This window comes from Misgurnus anguillicaudatus, chromosome 4 (assembly GCF_027580225.2).
Source record: "Misgurnus anguillicaudatus chromosome 4, ASM2758022v2, whole genome shotgun sequence".
In the NCBI taxonomy this organism is placed as follows: Eukaryota; Metazoa; Chordata; class Actinopteri; order Cypriniformes; family Cobitidae; genus Misgurnus; species Misgurnus anguillicaudatus.
The window spans coordinates 4,260,617-4,282,665 of record NC_073340.2 but is presented as its reverse complement, the minus strand read 5'-3'; the positions used below and the strand labels follow the sequence as shown (position 1 = coordinate 4,282,665).

General features: G+C 37.1%; 2 protein-coding genes across 4 annotated transcripts; one reads left to right on the top strand and one right to left on the bottom strand.

Annotated features, from left to right (window-relative positions):
* Nucleotides 1–690: 690 nt before the first annotated feature.
* On the bottom strand, nucleotides 691–4,594 carry gngt2b (guanine nucleotide binding protein (G protein), gamma transducing activity polypeptide 2b). 3 transcript variants are annotated; one of them, XM_055176692.2, is made up of 4 exons: nucleotides 4,416–4,594; nucleotides 3,259–3,494; nucleotides 2,818–2,902; nucleotides 691–2,337 (listed from the first exon to the last, which is right to left on the bottom strand). In XM_055176692.2, the coding sequence occupies exons 3-4, from the start codon at nucleotides 2,899–2,901 to the stop codon at nucleotides 2,212–2,214; spliced, it is 210 nt and encodes a 69-aa protein (XP_055032667.1). In that variant the 5' UTR covers nucleotide 2,902; nucleotides 3,259–3,494; nucleotides 4,416–4,594; the 3' UTR covers nucleotides 691–2,211. The 3 variants fall into 3 exon arrangements, with proteins under 3 accessions (XP_055032667.1, XP_055032665.1, XP_055032666.1); XM_055176690.2 differs by having other exon boundaries at nucleotides 756–2,337; nucleotides 2,818–2,906; XM_055176691.2 differs by having other exon boundaries at nucleotides 756–2,337; nucleotides 2,818–2,906; nucleotides 3,259–3,476.
* Nucleotides 4,595–6,786: 2,192 nt separating this feature from the next.
* tmem101 (transmembrane protein 101) lies at nucleotides 6,787–13,392 on the top strand. The gene is made up of 4 exons (XM_055176689.2): nucleotides 6,787–7,025; nucleotides 7,348–7,528; nucleotides 10,685–10,831; nucleotides 12,594–13,392. The coding sequence occupies exons 1-4, from the start codon at nucleotides 6,892–6,894 to the stop codon at nucleotides 12,900–12,902; spliced, it is 771 nt and encodes a 256-aa protein (XP_055032664.1). The 5' UTR covers nucleotides 6,787–6,891; the 3' UTR covers nucleotides 12,903–13,392.
* The last annotated feature ends 8,657 nt before the right edge of the window (nucleotides 13,393–22,049 follow it).

The following is a 22,049-nucleotide window of genomic DNA, read 5'->3' as shown; positions in this document are numbered from 1 at the left end:
TTACCTTGACTTAATCATTCAGTGTTTATCTCAAACTTTATAAAAGACATTTTTATCGATAAGATTGTTCAGGTCTATACTTCACAGAACTAAACGAAGGAGTAAATATTTATTTCAGATTTTAAACCTTATCAAAGCATGTAGGTGCAGTATGTTATGATGACTATTTACAATATAACTTTTATTTTTACATAGTTTCTCTAAGCCTGTTTGATTTCTACATTTTATACATTCATACATTAACAATACAATTGGTTAAAAGTTACAAGTTAACATTAAATTTCTTACATAAGGATTCTTTTCAAACATTTATTTCTATTTGTGACACTTTTTAAAGGGGTCATAGCATGAAAATGTTAGCATTGCCACTTTGTAACTTTGAGCAAAAAGTGTGTCGTTTTGGGTGTGTCTTTTAAAATGCAAATGAGCTGATGAAGTGCAAACAATGATCACAATGATGGTGGTTTGTTGCAATTCAAACTCAATTGTGCTGTCAAGTCCTTCTTTTCTCTTTCGTTCTATCTTCACTAAATAGCAGTGCAGGGGTTGGATAGTACAGATATCCTTATGACATCATAATGAAAGCCAAATTTCAATGACCTATTTTTGCTCAAACCTACAAAGTGGCAATGCTAACATTTTCATGCCATGGCCCCTTTAATGTTTTTAAAGAAAATAAAAAATACTTGAGTTATATAACTGCATTAATTGTGAAGCTACTGAGTTACAGAATTAACTTCAGTTTAGTTTTTTTTACTGCTACACATCTATCTGGCGTATTGTCAGTATATTTCCTCCATCAGTACTGTTATCCCATGTCTTCTGCAGCTCCAGCCAAAGGCTTTCCTTTGATACAAGTGCCGTTTATTTTTCAAATTGCCTTCTCGTTATGATGGCCACCACTGTAGAATAGAGCCATCATAAAGATATTTAGGACATTTTCCTTACTGGCCCCCTCAAAAAGGCCTGGGTTGGATGAGCACACATTTTACATTTAGGCATTTAGTAGATGCTTTTATCCAAAGCTACTTACAAAAATTAGGAAACAATTAAGCGATTTGTCATAGGGAGGCAATAATTTAAGAAGTGCTAACAAAGTTTTCACTATTCTTATCCAAACTAGCCAGTGTCATAATGCCATTTACCTACAGGTGTCCTCAAGAAACCAATGCAAAAATAAATCAAAAGATCCAACTGGGTTTCTTTCACATACACAAACAGCAACCATACAGTCAACAGTGAAGCTGCAGTTCATCCCAATCACTGCTCTTAAATAAAATGAAAACAGCAGGAGAGGAGTAAAGACAGCAATACAAATTGGTAAACGAGCTTACCGGATGAAGAGCTCAATAAGGATCAGTGAATGAGCTTAAGTTCTTGAAAAACAGGAGCCAGACACTCATTAGAAAAGACATCTGACAGCCAAATCTCATTAAGACCAGCAGCCAATGACAACAAGTGTGAATGATTTAATGTACTGTACCTGCTTTACTCATGCAGTACAAAAAAAACATAGCAGTGTGTGTGCTAAGTAAGGAATAATTGACGACGGACCGTTGAATTATTCGAAAATAATGCACACCCAAGGTGGTGGTGCGTCACGACGTGAGGCGTGCCCTTACAACATGTGTGTATTATTTTCAAAGGACCGGAGTCAATTATTCCTCATACACCAAGGTTTCCACAAACATTGCTCTGGTGGTTATTTAAGACATTTGACAGGTCAAGTGTGCATAAAATAAATAACGGCCATGGAGCATTTTTGGACCAATTAGAATAAAGCATTCAACAGCCCCGTGGCATAATGCAGAATACACACAGTTTTTATTGGTCCTTTGTACATCCCCAACCTTTCTTAAATAAAAAGAAAATGCATTTGCTAGATTTTATTACTATACAGTACAGTAGATCTAAAATGTGTGTACACGTTCCTGTTAAATAATGTTAAATTAGGGGAAAATTGGCATTTCTAACCAATCCATTAGACAGTGAGACTTTTACTTAGGTTGCAAATGTGTTTATTGGATTAAAAGAGACAGATAGCACTGTATCGCAAAAGATGTTGATAGACACGAGGGTGGTCGTCTTTCTCTTCAGCCCCTGTAATATTTATAACTACAGTGGAAAATTGCAGTTTTCCCATAATCCCCACTTAAAGACTGATACTCCATACCAAAGAACATGTTTAGTGCCTCCAAGGTCAAGTCATTGCTACGTGATAATACAGCCACCCTTCTCCTTGAATGGGTTCTTGTCTTCAGGAACACCTTTGATAAGAGGATCCTCTGCTGACTTTGCTTCAACAAAAGCAATGATCTCTGGTGCTGATGCTGAAATCTAAAGGGAAACAATGAAGAATTATAGTTTAGGGAAGATTAAGGGGTCAGTGTCGCGCTGCGTCGAGACGCGTCTAGGAGAACTCATAGGTATCGTAAACCGGAAGTGCACATTAAATAGTGCAAGCTTCGTCAGATAGTGTCTACTTCAAACTACAAAATGTTAGCAGCCAATGTTAATCGTTAATGATTTGGGACAAATATGATGTTAGTTAATGTTAAACTACGTGAGTGGTGCTCTGTGGCGCGACAGGGATTTGAGTCGTAGCTGGGCGGCTCGGACAGGCACCACATGTCGGCGCCGGTGTTCGTATACTAATAGAAAACAATGTTTTCGATTTTTTAGAATGCCGCGACGCTGCACGTTCGGTGTGCGATCCCCTTTAGGGTCATTGATCTTGATCAAACAGTGAAAATGTAGTTGATGACTTTGGTACATAATGATGATGAATGAACTATAGGCTTCAATGTAAGTGCTCACCGCAACTCTGGTGGTGTTCACCTCTTTCTTCAGCTGTTCCAGCTCCATGTTCATGATTTCTTTATCTGACATATCCCGAGCCATCCTGTCTATCAGAGACAAACAGATGAAAAACATGAAATAGATTTAAACTTTCCATGTCAACATTAAAGGTTTACATAAAAACCTTATATATATATATGTATGTATATATATATATATATATATATATATATATATATATATATATATATATATATATATATATATATATATATATATATATATATATATATATATATAAAACTAAATATATATATATATATATATATATATATATATATATATATATATATATATATATATATATATATATATATAAAACTAAATATATATATATATATATAGGAAATAATTATCCATTTGATAATATATTTAACAAATATATTCTGTATCTATTACCTGTTGTTTTTGGGATTCCCAGCAGTCAGAGAAATGTCCTAAAGTCTCTTAGGAGATCATCATCTTCTCTGTGTAAGCACTGATCACTGCCTTCCTCTTCCTAACTCTCAGGTGTATGGGTTGATCCTGGTGGGGATTGGGATTGCTGTGATGTCATCAGTCTTTTCTGATCTCATTATGTCAATGAGAGGAAGTAGGTTGGCCATGAAGTGTAACCTCTGAAGCATATTGGAAATCTGAGTTAAGGGGAGCAGGAAAAGCAAAATGTAAAAGTTGATATGTGATGATTGTAAAGTGAAATTAAATTATAACAGCTTGAAACTCAATTAATATATGCATACACATCATAACAACATTTTATTAATTCATTGACTTACACTTCTATTCAATCTTGTATTCATTTTTTAAGGAAAAATATAATTGCTTCTCATATGGAGCCGACTTAAATTGTTTACTTAAAGGGCCCTCATGAGATCCATCACTACCTGCCAGGCGCGAGGCCCTGTGCTGCCGTACACTTCGCACAGCTCTTGCAATGGCCCTGCACCCATATGCTCATTGAGAACGCCGCTAAACGCCACCTCCGTTAAAAATTATGTAAGGGATAATGTAGAGGCAGCCGGTAGTTATTGGGAAATAAGCCCCGACAGTGTGATCAGGACCCGACGCGAAGCGGTTATTATTCGAAAAGAACGAACCTGCAAATGTCTCAACTGACCAATCAGAATCAAGCATTCCAGAGAGCCGTGTAATAAATTATGATATTGATCAAATGCTCTCAGCGTGTAGGCATCTTACATGTTCATCAAATAACTTCATATCGGCTTAATTCCGGCCTCAGGCCATGAAATACTGCTTTGTTGACAGAATTTGTTAATGGGGACATATCATGAGAATTTAACTTGCATGTTTAAAGATTAACTAAACCCTAAACCAGCTTTATTTAGTTAATGATCTGTAAGAATTGGGCTTTATTAGTTTTGTTCATTGATTTTAATAACTTTTTTGACATTTGGGTATAAAGTGTTTCAATGCTATGGTGTAAAAACATCTGAGTGCTGCCCCCTTCAGGTTGAACATTGGCTACTGCAGTTGAATTTTCCTGTTGGATGTTGAGGTACCGTGTCACGTACAGTAGTAAGCAGGTTCAAGCTTACCACGCCCTTGTTAAGATCTCACCACACACTTGGTATGAGCTCAGTTCGTCTCTTCTATCTCCGTTGGGGTCTGCCCCCTTTTCTTGCATTTTTCAAATATTGCCAGTGGGTGGAGTGAGACTCTGACCAGGGCTTTAGTTACTCTTTAAGTGCTATAAATAGGTCCACAGTGCTTCTATCAACCTAGAAAATGTGAAAAAGATCAACTCAGAAAATTTGCATTTTAAAGGACACACCCAAAAATAGTACATTTTTGCTCACACCTACAAAGTATCAATTTTAACATGTTATAATAAATTATCGGTAACACTTTACAATAAGGTTCATTAGTTAACATTAGTTAATGTATTAACTAACATGAACAAACCATGAGCAATACATTTGTTACAGTATTTATTAATCTTTGTTAACGTTAGTTAATATAAATAAAGCTTTATTTGCTTGTAATCATGTTTGTTCAAAGTACATTAACTAACATTAACAAAATTTTAATAAAAGTATTAGTAATTGTTGAAATTAACATTAACAAAGATGAATAAATGCTGTATAAGAGCAGTTCATTATTAGTTCATGTAAATTAATGTAGTTAACTAATGTTAACTAATGAACCTTATTGTAAAGTGTTACCAAATTATCTATATGGTTTTTTGAGCTAGAACTTCACGAACATACTCTGGGGACACTAAAGATTTATTTTACATCTTAAAAAAGTCTTGTGAAGTGTCTCCTTTAAAGTCCTCTAAGTGCACAGAAGATGAATTGGATGAACAGTGGCACACGAAACAACTGTGGATTACATTCAAACCTGTGTCCCTTGTGCTTACTTGGACCTGATATAATCTGAATGTGGTAATAACATGGATCACATTGCCCCCTAATGTGTGGTTCAGTTTCTTCATTTTTACATTTTGACTTTCATCATTTGCAGTGTTTCTAGTTACATCTTTAGTTATTTTGCAACTGTTTACTATGACCTTGAATTATTGTGATTGGTGAATGGATTACTATCAGCAAAACTATGGTTTTACTACACTAACCATGGTTTTTAAAAAACATAGTTGTCAAAACCATGGTTATTTTGTGGTTACCATGGTTTTACTACAGTAACCATGTTTTTTTGGTTTTAACTGTAGTAAAACCATTGTTAATTTTCGTAAGGGATTATAACAACTGGCTTGTTAAAACTTTACTTTAACACATAAGTAAATAAAATAAAATATAATTATGCAGCAATGATGACTGACACATTGAGTTGTATAACAAGTATGTACCTTATAGCTAGGCGTTTATACCAAAAGTATTACATTTAATTTGGGAACACAAAAGAGCACTACAGTAATTTTAACAGCATTAATGCAATAACTAATAAATACAATAAAGCTATATCTATTAATGAATCAATTTCTGTTCAATTCTGTTTAGTGGTAAAAAAATATGTCTTGTTTCTGCAAGACATAAAGATCAAATAAAGACTTTTGTTTAAGTCTCCTGCATCTTAGATGTTTTCCTTGAATATGTCTCAATGGGATTTTGTGATGTATGAGCCACCATGCGCCACCTAGTGGAACATACAAGAAAGCGCTTTGCTTTTAGCAAGAGTCCACATCAAAGAATATAGAAGAACAATATGCGAAACTCTGATTCGTTTTTGGCAACAGTCACTAGGTGGCGCTTCAGTAGCGCGGTCGCCATTTTGGAATGAAAATTCATGCAGCCAATTCATTCTCAGCGAAGAGCGATCTCACAGCCAAATCAGAAGTGCAATAGTAAGTTTCTTAAAGTAAAATTTTGTTCACTTGCTACACCTACACGAAACGCTGTATTGTATTGTATGTATGTGTTGTTGTTGTTATAAGTTGTGGAATCCAATCATTAAATAGATACACATTTGAGGTAGTTTTTTTCTTGCTTTATTATGTAATTCTAATTTATGCTACTTTACACATTTACTATTATTATTAGTTACAAACTCCACAAGGTATGAAATATATTTTAATCCCCTGGATCCCGATACAATTGCCACTTTTGGACAGTGGCTGTGTTTTTTTTACTTAATCCATTTCGAGCAATTCTGATGTATGTGTATTATGTGTATATGGAGCCAAAGTATTATGTGTGGATGAGTTTATGTCGGTATGTAGGTAAGGTTAGCCTATATAAAATTGAAGACTTGTCGAAATATCTGAAAATATGCTGTAAATAGGGATTAATGATCACTGGTCTGATTGTATGTTATTCGGTGTTATCATCATTTAGTTTGAATTTGATCTTTTAATGTACAAAGTAGCATCACTTCTAGTTGACTCCCGAGTCGCTCTCATTCCAAAATGGCGGATTCGTAGGGCTGCTGCTGGGCCCTGATGTTGCAATGGAACGTTCTATTGACTTTCACTTCTTGTCAATGTAAGTTCTTTGTCCACATTTAACAGCGCGAGGGTCCTGGAAGGACTGAAAAGTACTTCCGCCATCCTGAGCCATGGCTGCTGCTGAAAACCGCAAAAAAGCAATGAGATTTCTCTCGCAGTTTGGAGCCTTTATCTTGACTCGATTCGCGTTCTGGAACTGCTTTTGCATGCTGATGCTGTTTGCGGAGCGGGCTGATGTTAAAAGGTACGTGTATATGTTAGACCCAACACACGGAAGTCACTACAGACACGTGACATAATAGTTTAACAAAAGACTTAATACAGATCATGTGAAATAAAAATGAAAGTTTTGTGGCTTTTAGTTCATGACAGGTCGTTTTAAGGCCATTCTAGTGTTTTATATGAAGTTTTAGCGGCTATATACATCTTGAAAAGTCTTAAACATATTGAGGATGCGTTTTATACTCTAGTTGTGTTCACGTTCCACCTAAGCCATTAAATATGATCTAATAAGACTGAACAAACATGTGGTTCAGCTGCGAAATAGCGTATTTTCTTATTTTTAGGAAGCCGGATATTCCAGTGCCTTACCTGTACATTGATTTGGGAGCTGCAGTGCTGTGTGCCAGCTTTATGTCATTTGGGGTGAAGAGAAGATGGTTTGCGATGGCTGCTGCCATTCACTTGGCTCTGAGCACGTATGTTTCCTATGTTGGTGGGCAAGTCCATTATGGTGATTGGTTAAAGGTAAGTTGTTGATTAAATAACCTTGTCCCTTTCTGTCAGGAGTGCGCGTGTTCTCCCTGTGTATAACTTTGTTACTAACTTGCGAATGATGTCATTGTCACTGCTGGCATCAGACAGAGCTGCACCAATAGGTGTGTTTGACCTCATGATGAGTAACTGTAATGTATGGAAATAATTGTTGCGTTTATGTTAGTCTCTTATATGTCAGTACAGAATGTATACCTACAGAATGTATCAAGTGATATGTTCATGCAACACAGTTAATACTGACACAGTTTGTGGTTTTGGGCGTAGTGTTCCTATTGAAGGCTGCTTTCAACTCCATCCCTGACTTCAAACCACTAATTGGTCAAGCATGGCTCAACCAAAATTGAACACACCTACTGTAAAAAGTATAGAGGGTATGCATTGACGTCACTTTTCCACGTGACCATGAGAGAGCTTGCCCGGTTGAGTGGCGAAACGTGCAACAAAATGGCTGGTTTTCACAGGGGCTGCTGCGAAAATGCCAGTAAAACTGACTATTATCAGCTTAATTTAAATTTAGTTGGACTTGATAGCAGAGGTGGACAATACTTAGTTACATTAGTTAAATTTTCCAAGCATCTGTGCTTTATTAGGATGTTTACTTTGTATTGGGAAAAATGTTACTTCACTACATTCTAAAGCATATAATCATACTGTGTGTGTATTCTTTAATATTGCACATTAACATTTATTTAATATCGAATTACATTAAAATTGTGTACTTTTACTTGAGTAAAAGTATGTTAATGTACTTAATTATTAAATGTTAAACAAACACGTGTATTTATGAAATGTAAAATTATGATAATATTCTTGGAATGTATGTTTTCCAAAGAAAAACACGGATAAAATACAAACACTTGAAAATTACTTTTAAGATAGAAAGTAAAACCTCTGCTTGATAGTGACCCTAGCAACTTATCAACCCACCTGTGGTCTGTGGACGTTGGCATGAACGATCAATTAACTTCTTTCAGTGTTTTTTGTCAGTCTGTAAAACGATAGCTCCGAATTCTTGTTAATCTGTTAGTACAGTCTATCACACAACAGCTGTTTCCCATTTCGATGCGTTTTCACTGTGTTTTCGCCGATGTCACGCTGTACTCAAATCCTGCCGCTCTGTCTTTTGCCACTCAGTGAGCGTAACCGCAGTCCCTCTCGCCTACGGTGATGTCATGTTTATAGAGGGTATGCACACTCCTCCCATCTTCGTTTGGTTTGGTAAATAAGTAGCTTCAACTCAAATGCCATTGGTTAAGCCAGAAAGCTCAGTGTTCACACTCTTTTGAGAACTCACTAATTACTTATGTATTATAATCTCTACTTATACCTGGGCCTGTTGAATGCTTTATTCTGATTGGTTGAGAAATGTTCTATGGTATGCATTATTTTTTGATAAACACACTTAACCTGTGAAAATAATGTCTTAAATAACCACCAGGGCAAAATTTGTGGTAACTGTGGTATAAGCAGAATAAAACTCTGGTTCTTTGGTGTAACAGCCCGACCGATATGCGTTTTTTTTTTTTTTGGGGCCGATGCCGATACAGATATTAGGGAGTAAAAAAAGCCCGATAACGATATATCGGCCGATATCTTTATGTGTATATTATAGTTCAGTACACATATACTGCAGTATATTATACTACAGTACTGTACATAGAATACACTATATACTTTAACATAATATACTGTATATGAATAAATACAATGCAATGCAATGATCACTCACAAATGTGGTGATTACTCACAAATATGGTGATCCAACACTTATATTGATGTGACAAATTATGTACTATAGCTAAGAAGTTAACAATAAACTTTATTATCCAAAATGAGTCGGATATCAGTGCACTAAACAGTAAACCTGACTTATTATAAATAACTTTACAACACAAAGAGAACAAAATACATAAAACTTGCATCATTTGCAGTTTTGACAAGAATAACGTTATAAAGAGAAACTTATAAAGTCATTGATTATTAGCTTTACAGTAAGTTGTGTACTTCACAAATTTGTTAGCCACTCACCGTTACGAAGACAATGCTTGACGGAGCACATACTAATGTACGCTATGTTTAATGTTGTGCACAACGTTTTTATAACACAAACCCAGGGTTCCGTGCAAACTTTAGACTTTATAAAAATAAAGCGTCTTCGCTCCGCCTCTTTTATTTAGCAAGGGTGTAGAGTTGCGCGAGCTTATTGAATCAATTGCTCTGAAATTAGCATGTTAACTAACAACACAAGCAGCAGTAATCTCATATAGTGATATATAAGTGCACGGCTGCGCGTAGTTTAAACGTGTCATTTCTCCGTCTCGCGTCATTTCTCCCGCTTGCGTTTTAACTCGCAAGTCAACAAAGAGACGGATTAAAAACACAAAATGTAAACGGGAATGCGTCTCTTTTGTCCATTTATAATCCAATCGACCAAAGCGCGTCTTAATACCAGGTGTAACAATGTTGTGAAGAAGACACTGTGTGACTGCTTCCATGCCACCTGAACTGAGAGACTGACTGACTGAAGTGAAGGGGGTGGGGGATTGGCTGGTGTCACTACAGTGAGTGATCTGGGTCGCCATTAGCAACCAGTATGGCGCACTCTGCTGGACAAACAAGTACTTACATCTTTCAAATGCATTAAATGTGTTCTGTAACAAACGTTCATATCGGCGCATATCTGCGGCTTATACGCCGATACAGATATATCTGCGACATGCTCATATCGGCAGATAAAATCCGCAAAACGATAAATCGGTCGGGCTCTAGTAACAGCATTACCACTTTGGGTGTGCATTATTTTCGAATAATTCAATGGCCCGTTGTCAATTATTTCTTACATATTTACCAGGTTTACAGGAGAAGAGTTTTTTTTATTAGTGCCTTTGCTTGCTAAAGCAAATCCATTTTTCATATCACACCCAGGAGATTAACCATCTGCAGTATATTGTTATGTAACTGCAGTATAATACAGAAATGTGGGTCATTCAGGTCATCATTGAAAGTCTATTGCTTGTATTTTAACTCCGTTAGACATTTGTTGAAATGCTTTGAGGTCTTGTGAAGATTCAGTGTTATTCCAGTTTTAAAACCATGTTTGTATTTTTTTTCTCATAACCATCACAGGTGAGGATGTACTCCAGAGCAATGGCCATTATTGGAGGGTTTCTGGTGTTGGCCAGTGGAGCAGGAGAGGTTTATAGACAGAAACCTCGCACACGTTCTCTTCAGTCAACTGGACAGGTCTTCATTGGGATCTACTTGATCTGCATGGTGTGTTTCTATCACTATTATCACTGTGCACTCAGTACAGAGTCTTATCAGGGTTCCTAAAGTTATGGAAAACCCAAAAATTTGGGCTTTTTAAAAAAGTAGGGTGAAATTGACTTCATTACAGATATCAATGTATGAAGTAGGGCTGCACGATAAATCGCATGTGTTTGTCATGCGCATCTCGTCAGTAATGCCGGTTCCTTGATTAGTATTAAATCTCCAACAACTGCTTTCATATGGAGCAGCTTTAATTACACAGAGCCGTAGTTCACTGACAATTGGGGCAATTACGCATTAATTATCGCGGACGTATCGCCTGCAATATGTATGGCAGTGGTTCTCAAACTGGGGTACGGGGCCCCCAGGGGGGCCGCGAGATGGTGCCAGGGGGGCCCCAGTTTTATGAAATTTTATAAAATACATTAATGTATCATGAATTCTGTGAAATTAAACATAAAAAAATAACGCATCACTACTTTGTATAATTTAATGTTTTGTTTAATTCAAATGTCAAGTTTTAGAACAGTTTTTTGGTCATACATTTTCTTTGGGGGGGCCGTGAAGGAATGCACCGTACACAAAGGGGGCCGTCCGCTGAAAAAGTTTGAGAACGACTGATGTATGCGATATGGCCCAGGTTGTCAGGGAACTACGGTTCTGTGCAGTTGGTGTCGCGCCATCTGAAGGCAGTTGTTGGCGATTTACTACTAATCAAGGAACCGGTAGGGTTGCCGCGGTGACGGATTTTTCCCGCCGGTTAATCAGCGCGTCACAAACCCGGTTATCCCGGTATCAGCGGGTGGGAGGGGCTTATAAATGAGCATGCAAACGTGCACATTTTACTTTCACTTTTGAATTACGCAACTGTTCGTTAAATCGCGTATGAATTTGTGTGCAATGCGAGTGCAACAGCTGGTAATTAAGTGCTTGAGTCAATGTGCGCAGGTAATTCTCACAGAACCCGCCGGTCCCAAGCAGAGCAACCGGCTACTTCTCCATAAAGCGCTGCTTGAATGATGGGTTTATTATTTTTCTTGATGAAAAACACAACAACAAAACGATCTCGCTTATATTAAACATCATATATGTATACATCATATATGCATATTATAACAAAAACGAGTAAGCACGCGGCTTCTGTCATCTTCTGGTCAGTCAGCTTGCCTTGCACTCTGACAGGAATAAATGAAAGACGGTGTCGCGGTGGGCAAGTGATCTAACCGGTGTGAGGCTGAAGCACCGGTAATCACCGTTTCACAGACTATCGCGGCAAGCCTAGGAACAGGAATTACTGTTGTGATGCACGTGTTATCGCATGCGATTTATCGTGCAGCCCTAGGATGAAGCAGCTACATGGGTTATATTTTTCACTTTATATTACCAAAAATAAGGTGCATTTAATTTGTCAAGTGAAAAGACAACTGATGTTTGACCAATATGACCTAAAAGGACTCGTACAGTCGTTACCATGAGTTAAAAAGACCTATGACATAATGGATAATGTTGTTATATATGATATAGACTAATACATTTTAGGTGCATTTATTATAATGATACTAACAGTATGTGAAGTTATCTTGCCACAATTGACTTTTTCATTTGTGCATTGAACAAAATTTGCATCGATTTCAATTAAGTTAAACTTAAGTGGACAAAAAAAGCTGCGTTCCGGTCCAAAGTCAACATCCAGAGTTAATGCTCAACATCATGATGGAGCACTGTGGATAAATCCCCAGTAATAATTCAGTTTTTATTTCTCCAGTTATACACGCTACAGCACAGCAAGGAAGACAGGCTGGCCTACCTGGACCACATTCCCGGTGGAGAGATCACTATCCAGTTACTAGTGCTTGTGTTTGGAGTGCTAGCACTTTCCTACCTCTCTGGCTGCTATGTACGAGTGGCCTCCCAGATCCTGGCCATTCTGTTGCCTTTAGTTGTGTTATTCATCGACGGCAACGTCGGCTATTGGCACCACACCCGCCGAGTGGAGTTCTGGAACCAGATGAAGCTCATCGGGCAGAATATCGGCATCTTTGGCGCCGTGCTTATTCTTGCTACAGATGGATGAAGGTCTGGGGATAAAATAACATTCTGTACAGGCTCTGCTTGGGACCGATAACACACTTCAAGAGTTTGTCTCAGGGGATATTAAAGAGTTTATTGCCCACGCAATGACAGAGATTAAGTATGTGTATGTAAACATACAGTACAGGAGGATGCAGTTCTCAGCATTGTGACTCATTCGCCTTTGAAATCTCTCAAATACGCAAACATTAAGTCTTTAAAAGACTGTTTACATTTTGTTTATGTTTCATTTTATGCATTATTTAATTTTTACCTATCTAAGTCTTAAAATGTTATTAAATGTTATTTAAATTGAATAATGAATTGTGCTCAGCTATGATGTAAGTTATAGTGATGTATAGGGGATTTCCCCTAATGTTGCAGGTAGTTAAAATATCAATTTTTATTTTGCATTTATTCTCCATTCCTTATAGAACTTGGATAAAAGTATCGCAATATTGCTGTCAATAAAAACATCATTGTTTTCTATGAAATTGTGGCATGTCCTAAATATACTACTTTTAGATTACTTTTATTAATACTTTTAATTATTTTCTGTCCATGGAGCGGGGAAACTGTCATTTCACTTCTGGTTATATACTTTTTTTTTAAGAATTTTGAAAATAACTAAAAAATACATGCATATAGTGCTGGGCAAAGATTAATCGCATACAAAATAAAAGTGATTTTTTTTTGCATAATATATGAGTGTGTGCTGTATGTAATTATGATGTATATATAAATACACACACATTCATGTATGTATATGCACTCACCTAAAGAATTATTAGGAACACCATAGTAATACTGTGTTTGACCCACTTTCGCCTTCAGAACTGCCTTAATTCTACGTGGCATTGATTCAACAAGGTGCTGAAAGCATTCTTTAGAAATCTTGGCCCATATTGATAGCATCTTGCAGTTGATGGAGATTTGTGGGATGCACATCTAGAGCACAAAGCTCCCGTTCCACCACATCCCAAAGATACTTTATTGCAGTGGTTCTCAACTCCAGTCCTCGAGCGCCCTCCCAGAATGTTTTAAATGTCTCCTGATATGAAACACCTGATTCCACTCATTAGACTCCTTCCAAAATGTTTGATTCTGTTTATGCCAAATTCTGACTCTACGATCTGAATGTCTCAACAGAAATCGAGACTCATCAGACCAGGCATTTTGAGACAGTCTTTAACTGTCCAATTTTAATGAGCTTGTGCAACTTGTAGCCTCTTTTTCTATTTGCAGTGGAGATGAGTGGTACCCGGTGGGGTCTTCTGTTGTTGTATCACATCCGCCTCAAGGTTGTGAGTGTTGTGGCTTCACAAATGCTTTGCTGCATACCTCGGTTGTAATGAGTGATTATTTCAGTCAAAGTTGCTCTTCTATCAGCTTGAATCAGTCGGGCCATTCTCCTCTGACCTCTAGCATCAACAAAGCATTTTCACCCACAGGACTGCAGCATACTGGATGTTTTTCCCTTTTCACACCATTCTTTGTAAACTTTAGTTGTGCGTGAAAATCCCAGTAACTGAGCAGATTGTGAAATACTCAGACCGGCCTGTCTGGCACCAATAACCATGCCACGCTCAAAATTGCTAAATCACCTTTCTTTCCCAATCTGACATTCAGTTTGGAGTTGAGGAGATCCCTTAATGCATTGAAGCAACTACCATCTGATTGGTTGATTAGATAATTGTAGGGCTGTAACGATTAATCGTGCAAATGCACGTTTTCTAAATGAATACATTTTAATGAATTATGGTGAAATCCTATGCACGTGAAAGAATAACTAACGTTAATTAAAGCTCGTAGAAAGCGCTCTTAAAGGGATAGTTCGGCCAAAAAACGATATTAAACCCATGATTTACTCACCCCCAAGCTGTCCGAGTTGCATATGTCCATCGTTTTTCAGACAAACACATTTTCGGATATTTTAGAAAATATTTTAGATCTTTCTGTTGATTAAATGTAATGTTACGGGGTCCAGCCATAGTCCACGACCTTCAAGTCCAAAAAAAGTGCATCCATCCTTCACAAATTAAATCCAAACGGCTCCAGGATGATAAACAAAGGTCTTCTGAGGGTAATCCGTGCAGTGTTGTTGTAGAAATATCCATATTTAAAATTGTATTAACGTAATTAACTACCTTCCGGTAGCGCCGCCATCTTAGTCTCATCCGCATTCAGGATGAGCGCTTACGCAGCGTACAGAGGTTTCTCTGGTGCTGCTCTGTCCCCCCGCCCTCCGAATTCGTCATACGTCACTAAGAAAAGTGCGTACACTACGCTAATACTCTCTCCTGAGTCTAAGATGGCGGCGCTACCGGAAGGTAGTTAATTACATTAATAAAATTTTAAATATGGATATTTCTACAACAACACCGCACGGATTACCCTCAGAAGACCTTTGTTTATCATCCTGGAGCCGTTTGGATTTAATTTGTGAAGGATGGACGCACTTTTTTTTGTACTTGAAGGTCGTGGACTATGGCTGGACCCCGTAACATTACATTTATTCAACTGAAAGATCTAAAATATTTTCTAAAATATCCGAAAATGTGGACATAACTTGGACAGTTTGGGGGTGAGTAAATCATGGGTTTAATATCGTTTTTGGCCGAACTATCCCTTTAAGTGCTAAGTTCAATTTTATCGGGAAACACAGGCCAGACCGCCCGTTCCCGTCAGGGAAGACCAGAGTTCCGTCCCCTACCGTATTTATACTCTTAAATTTAATCCCACACCACAAGAATCCTTTTTGTCATTTTACACGGTATGCTGCAAACAGTGAAATCGCAACGCAGCCACATTTATTGGGCAATAGCATACACATTTTTTTTATCACCGTGCCATATCCGAATAAATAATAATTGCAAGAAAAAAAGTTTAAAAGTCGGACTGTATAAGCGAATAAGACTTACAGGAGAGCATGATTGCTCTGTCATATGCACAATCTTATTAAAATGATTTCATTGGCATATGTCTGCTAAGGTATTACATTGATTTAAGTGTGAAGAAGCCTATGGGGCTGTTCTACAACTTAAGGCCTATAAATTTGTCTTCAAGCTTGTGTATTATTTATTATTCTAGTATATGCCTATTATATATTATTATTATTATAGTACAATAATGTTGTTCGCTGGTACAGGTATGCTACACCCTCACGCTCCAGCACATAGGGTGGCCATTCGTGCCAGTTCCGCCGGACACATTCCGAACATGTTTTCGGGTTCGTTCTCCAGAAGTCGCGTTGCTCGTCCGCATACGTCATCGAGGTTCTCACATTTTAGTTAAAATACATTAGAAAGTTAAGATTTATTTCTTTTAAGACATACAATCATTGTAGTTTCATTCGTACCTTGAAATGTAGCGGTTGCTTTTCTGAAATTAAACCCGAACTATTAAACCTTGAGGATGTATGCGGTTGACCAACGCGACTTCCAGAGAACGAACCTAAAAACATGTTTGGGACGTGTCCGGTGGAACTGGCACGAATGGCCACCCTACCAGCACAGCAGGTAGCTTTATGTGTCCGTCTCTTCCTTAAGTGATGAACTGCGACATAGTGTTCCCCTTAAGTTGCTTTTTGATGTTAATATTTATAATGCTCCTGTTCACAAGCTCTCAGAACAAGAGAACTTCGGGTGGACAAAAACGAACTTTGATCATAAAATGTTCGATTTTTTGTTTTGGTTTTATTGTAAATTTATTTGATGCATTAGATCACATTCTGACAAAAACAAACCCAAAACTGGTGTTTTATGTTCACAAGTATAGTGGAATAATAAATGAACTGTTTATTTGTTTTTCTGTTTTGAAGACAGAAACGAATAAACAAATTATCCGAAGGTACACAGACCTTTTTGAAATAAAACAGCCTGTTGAATTGTACTACTTGAAAAAATATGCATTGTATTAACCGTGCTTGACCCAGGTTCGAATCCCACAAGGTCTAAGTGGAATTCTCCATTGACAAGTTAGTTATTTCTTTACCTCTGATAGAGTTTGTGGGCAGCTTCTTGCCTGCAATTCTATTTTACATTCACAAAGCGAGTAGATTGTTATTTTAATCACTGGTCCTATGCTTCCTGAAGCAGTCTTCATAGCTGATGTGGCCTTAAGGTTTCTGCTGGACATTTGAGATCAAATTTAAGATAAAGTAATGGACATAACACTCAGTGCTTTCAAGCAAAATGTATTCATGTAAGTTTCTATACAAGAAAGAGTCCTGGACACAGAGATGGGCATAAATACATGGAAATGTATTTCAAATACAAATACAAAATACTGCGTCGAAAAATGTATTTAAATACAAATACAAAATACCGTGAGGAAAAATGTATTTAAATACAAATACAGTATTTTGTATTTTGAAAATACACAAAATACATGTGAAATTGGTGATTCTGTGCAAGTATCCCTATTAGGCTAAAAATCTATCTGGGTCTATTTCTGAATGCCAAAAAGCATTTAGATGTGTGCAACTGCTTAGAAACTTTCATTTTATTTTACGTACCTCTTGCTTTCCCCTGCCCTGTAAAAAATAAAAAACTAGAAAAAAAACTTGGTAACACTTTACTTGAAGGGGTGTGCATAAGGCTGACATGACACATTCATAATCATAACATGTGTCATGAACATGAAGAAGATTTTATGCACATTTATGACAACTGCCATTAAGTGTCATTTTCTCAATTATGTTATTTTTAATGCAAAGATGACATTGTTTGAGATATCTTTGTTATGACAACTTGACACATAAACCAATACAACACAACTTGTTATAAATTATAAACAATAATTATCAAACTTAAGAAACTACCTAGCTTTGTGGGTTAACATTACATTAAACCATGATTTAAATGGCATTAAGTGTTAATACCATGTCAAATATTATTAATACTCGGTCAAATAAACATTATAAACTGAAGAATATTCATGATGCTGTTTTAAAAACTATTTAACAGAGTATTAACACTTAATGACATTTTAATGACAAATTATATTTGTATCACTGGTAAAAAGTGGTCAGTTATGTTGTCTTGGTTAATGTCAAGTTGTCATGGCAAGTTATGATGTATGGGTTAAAGCAACACAATGTAGTTTCCATGTAAAAATGACTTACAGCTCCCCCATGTGGTTGAAAAGCGCAACAGTGCCTGGTATCAGACACTCTTCTGCAGGCAGGGGGAGGGGCGGGGCTGTGTTTCCTACCCTCCACCGCCACTTTCAGAGTGTGCTTGTAGCAGCTAGGAGGCTGTTCAGGTTGCACCAACAGTTCAATTTGTCCAGTTAAAAGTTGTTCTATCACTGAAATAATTTTAGAGACATTATTTAAAGGTAAAAAAAACTACATAGTGTTGCTTTAATGTCAAGTTGTCATAACAAAGACATCTCAAACAATGTCATCTTTGCAATAAAAATGACATAATTGAACAAATGACACTTAATGACAGTTGTCATAAACATCCATAAAATCTCCTTCATATTCATGACACGTGTCATGTTATGATTATGAATGTGTCATGTCAACCTTATGAACACCCCTTCAAGTAAAGTGATGTTTTATAAAAACATCATAAAAACTTTTTCATGTGTCGTCAAAATGACCCACAACCTAATCAGTTTATATGTTAAGAAATCCATACATTTACAAACGTCTCACGAGACAAATTATTCGGCAAACTAATTCCTCTCGTTGCTGCTTTTTGATGGTTTTGAGAACAATTACTTACGAGTCGCCCTCTGTCATTTCACAGAATTATACAATGGAAAGCATGTCAAGCATAAAAGCCTTTTAGGTTTACACAGTTTTTCAATATTTTACTATGTTCTTACCTGATGAATGAATACATGCCTATCTTTTTTCAATACTGTATGTGCACTTAATCTTTGCACAGCATGTCATTAATGTGTTAGCATTTAGCCTAGTCCCATTTATTCCTTAGGATCCAAACAGGAATGAATTTAGAAGCCACCAAACACTTCCATGTTTTCCCTATTTAAAGACTGTTACATAGTTACACAAGTAAGTATGGTGGCACAAAATAAAACGTGATTTTTAAGTGAATAAACAATTAGAACTATATTGTATGCACTTGAACTCTGGTGTCTGGTCTGAACTAGTTGATGCATGAAAACAGCACCCTGACTGGTTGACTGGCTCAAAGTATTTTGAGTATTTTAAAAATACAAAAATACTCATCTTAAATGTATTTAAATACAAATTACATTTCATTTTTTTCAAAGGCTTTAAAATACAAAATACAAAATACTATTTTGTATTTCAAATACGTATTTTAAATACATGTATTTGAAATACTGCCCATCCCTGCCTGGACATACAATTAGCAAATAATACAGCAGATGCCAACAGTGTCTTTGGGTTTTGAAAGAAACAAACAAACCTTCTTTAGATCTGATAGTTTTCATGTATTTGTGGGTTTGACTCTGACTGTACCAGCCAGCCAACAGTTTGAGCATAGGCAGCAATGCACAGGAACAGAATTTGGCTGCTCAGCTTCAACACATCCTCTGTGGTCTAGGGCTTAGAACACTAGTTCTCCCATATGGGAAACCCAGGTTCAAATCCCACAAGGTCTAAGTGGAATTCTCCATTGACACGTTAGTAGTTTCTTTATCTCTGATAAAGTTTGTGTGCAGCTTCTTGCCTGCAAATTCTATTTTACCTTCAAAAACCGAGTAGGTTGTTAATTTAATCACTGGTCCTATGTCTTCTGAAGCAGTCTTCATAGCTGATGTGGGCTTAAGGTTTCTGCTGGGCATTTGAGATCAAATTTAGGATAAAGTAATGGACATAACACTCAGTGGTTTCAAGCAATATGTATTCATGTAAGTTTCTATTCAAGAAAGAGTCCTGGACATACAATTAGCAAATAATACAGCAGATGCCAACAGTGTCTTTGGGTTTTGAAAGAAGCAAACAAATCTTCTTTAGATCTGATAGTTTTCATTTATTTGTGGGTTTGACTCTGACTGTACCAGCCAGCCAACAGTTTGAGCATAGTCAGCAATACACAGGAACAGATTTTGGCTGCCTGGCTTCAACACATCCTCCGTGGTCTAGGGGTTAGAACACTAGTTCTCCCAAATGGGAGACCCAGGTTCAAATCCCACAAGGTCTAAGTGGAATTCTCTATTGACAAGTTAGTTGTTTCTTTACCTCTGATAGAGTTTGTGGGCAGCTTCTTGCCTGCAAATTCTATATTACCTTCACAAAACGAGTAGATTGTTAATTCAATCACTGGTCCTATGTTTCCTGAAGCAGTCTTCATAGCTGATGTGGACTTAAGGTTTCTGCTGGACATTTGAGATCAAATTTAAGATAAAGTACTGGACATAACACTCAGTGCTTTCAAGCTAAATGTATTTATGTAAGTTTCTATTCAAGAAAGAGTCCTGGACAAACAATTAGCAAATAATACAGCAGATGCCAACAGTGTCTTTGGGTTTTGAAAGAAGCAAAGAAATCTTCTTTAGATCTGATAGTTTTCATGTATTTGTGGGTTTGACTCTGACTGTACCAGCCAGCCAACAGATTGAGCATAGGCAGCAATACACAGTAACAGAATTTGGCTGCCTAGATTCAACACATCCTCTGTGGTCTAGGGGTTAGAACACTAGTTCTCCCATATGGGAGACCCAGGTTCAAATCCCAAAAGGTCTAAGTGGAATTCTCCATTGACAACTTAGTTGTTTCTTTACCTCTGATAGTTTTCTCACTGGTCCTATGTTTCCTGAAGCAGTCTTCATAGCTGATGTGGGCTTAAGGTTTCTGCTGGACATTTGAGATCAAATTTAAGATAAAGTAATGGACATAACACTCAGTGCTTTCAAGCAAAATGTATTCATGAAAGTTTCTATACAAGAAAGAGTCCTTGACATACAATTAGCAAATAATACAGCAGATGCCAACAGTGTCTTTGGGTTTTGAAAGAAGCAAACAAATATTTAGATCTGATAGTTTTCATGTATTTGTGGGTTTGACTCTGACTGTACCAGCCAGCCAACAGTTTGAGCATAGTCAGCAATACACAGGAACAGAATTTGGCTGGCCGGTTACAACATATTCTCTGTGGTCTAGGGGTTAGAGCACTAGTTCTCCCATATGGGAGACCCAGGTTCAAATCCCACAAGGTCTAAGTGGAATTCTCCATTGACAGGTTAGTTGGTTCTTTATCTCTGATAGAGTTTGTGGACAGCTTCTTGCCTGCAAATTCTATTTAACCTTCACAAGGCGAGTAGATTGTTAATTTAATCACTGGTCCTATGTTTCCTGAAGCAGTCTTCATAGCTGATGTGGGCTTAAGGTTTCTGCTGGACATTTGAGATCAAATTTAAGATAAAGTACTGGACATAACACTCAGTGCTTTCAAGCAAAATGTATTCAAGTAAGTTTTTATACAAGAAAGAGTCGTTGACATACAATTAGCAAATAAAACAGCAGATGCCAACAGTGTCTTTGGTTTTGAAAGAAGCAAATAAATCTTCTTTAGATCTGATAGTTTTCATGTATTTGTGGGTTTGACTCTGACTGTACCAGCCAGCCAACAGTTTGAGCATAGTCAGCAATACACAGGAACAGAATTTGGCTGCCTAGCTTCAATACATCCTCTGTGGTCTAGGTGTTAGAACACTAGTTCTCCCATATGGGAGACCCAGGTTCAAATCCCAAAAGGTCTAAGTGGAATTCTCCATTGACAACTTAGTTGTTTCTTTACCTCTGATAGTTTTCTCACTGGTCCTATGTTTCCTGAAGCAGTCTTCATAGCTGATGTGGGCTTAAGGTTTCTGCTGGACATTTGAGATCAAATTTAAGATAAAGTAATGGACATAACACTCAGTGCTTTCAAGCAAAATGTATTCATGTAAGTTTCTATTTAAGAAAGAGTCCTTGACATACAATTAGCAATTAATACAGCAGATGCCAACAGTGTCTTTGGGTTTTGAAAGAAGCAAACAAATCTTTAGATCTGATAGTTTTCATGTATTTGTGGGTTTGACTCTGACTGTACCAGCCAGCCAAAAGTTTGAGCATAGTGAGCAATACACAGGAACAGAATTTGGCTGCCAGGCTTCAACATATCCTCTGTGGTCTAGGGGTTAGAACACTAGTTCTCCCATATGGGAG

Coding starts and splice junctions, on each gene's coding strand:
- gngt2b (XM_055176692.2), bottom strand. CDS start 2,901: ATGGCTCGGGATATGTCAGATAAAGAAATCATGAACATGGAGCTGGAA. Junction 2,338..2,817: donor TGAACACCACCAGAGTTGCG/GTGAGCACTTAC, acceptor GTTTCCCTTTAG/ATTTCAGCATCAGCACCAGA.
- tmem101 (XM_055176689.2), top strand. CDS start 6,892: ATGGCTGCTGCTGAAAACCGCAAAAAAGCAATGAGATTTCTCTCGCAG. Junction 7,529..10,684: donor ATTATGGTGATTGGTTAAAG/GTAAGTTGTTGA, acceptor TAACCATCACAG/GTGAGGATGTACTCCAGAGC. Junction 10,832..12,593: donor GGATCTACTTGATCTGCATG/GTGTGTTTCTAT, acceptor TTATTTCTCCAG/TTATACACGCTACAGCACAG.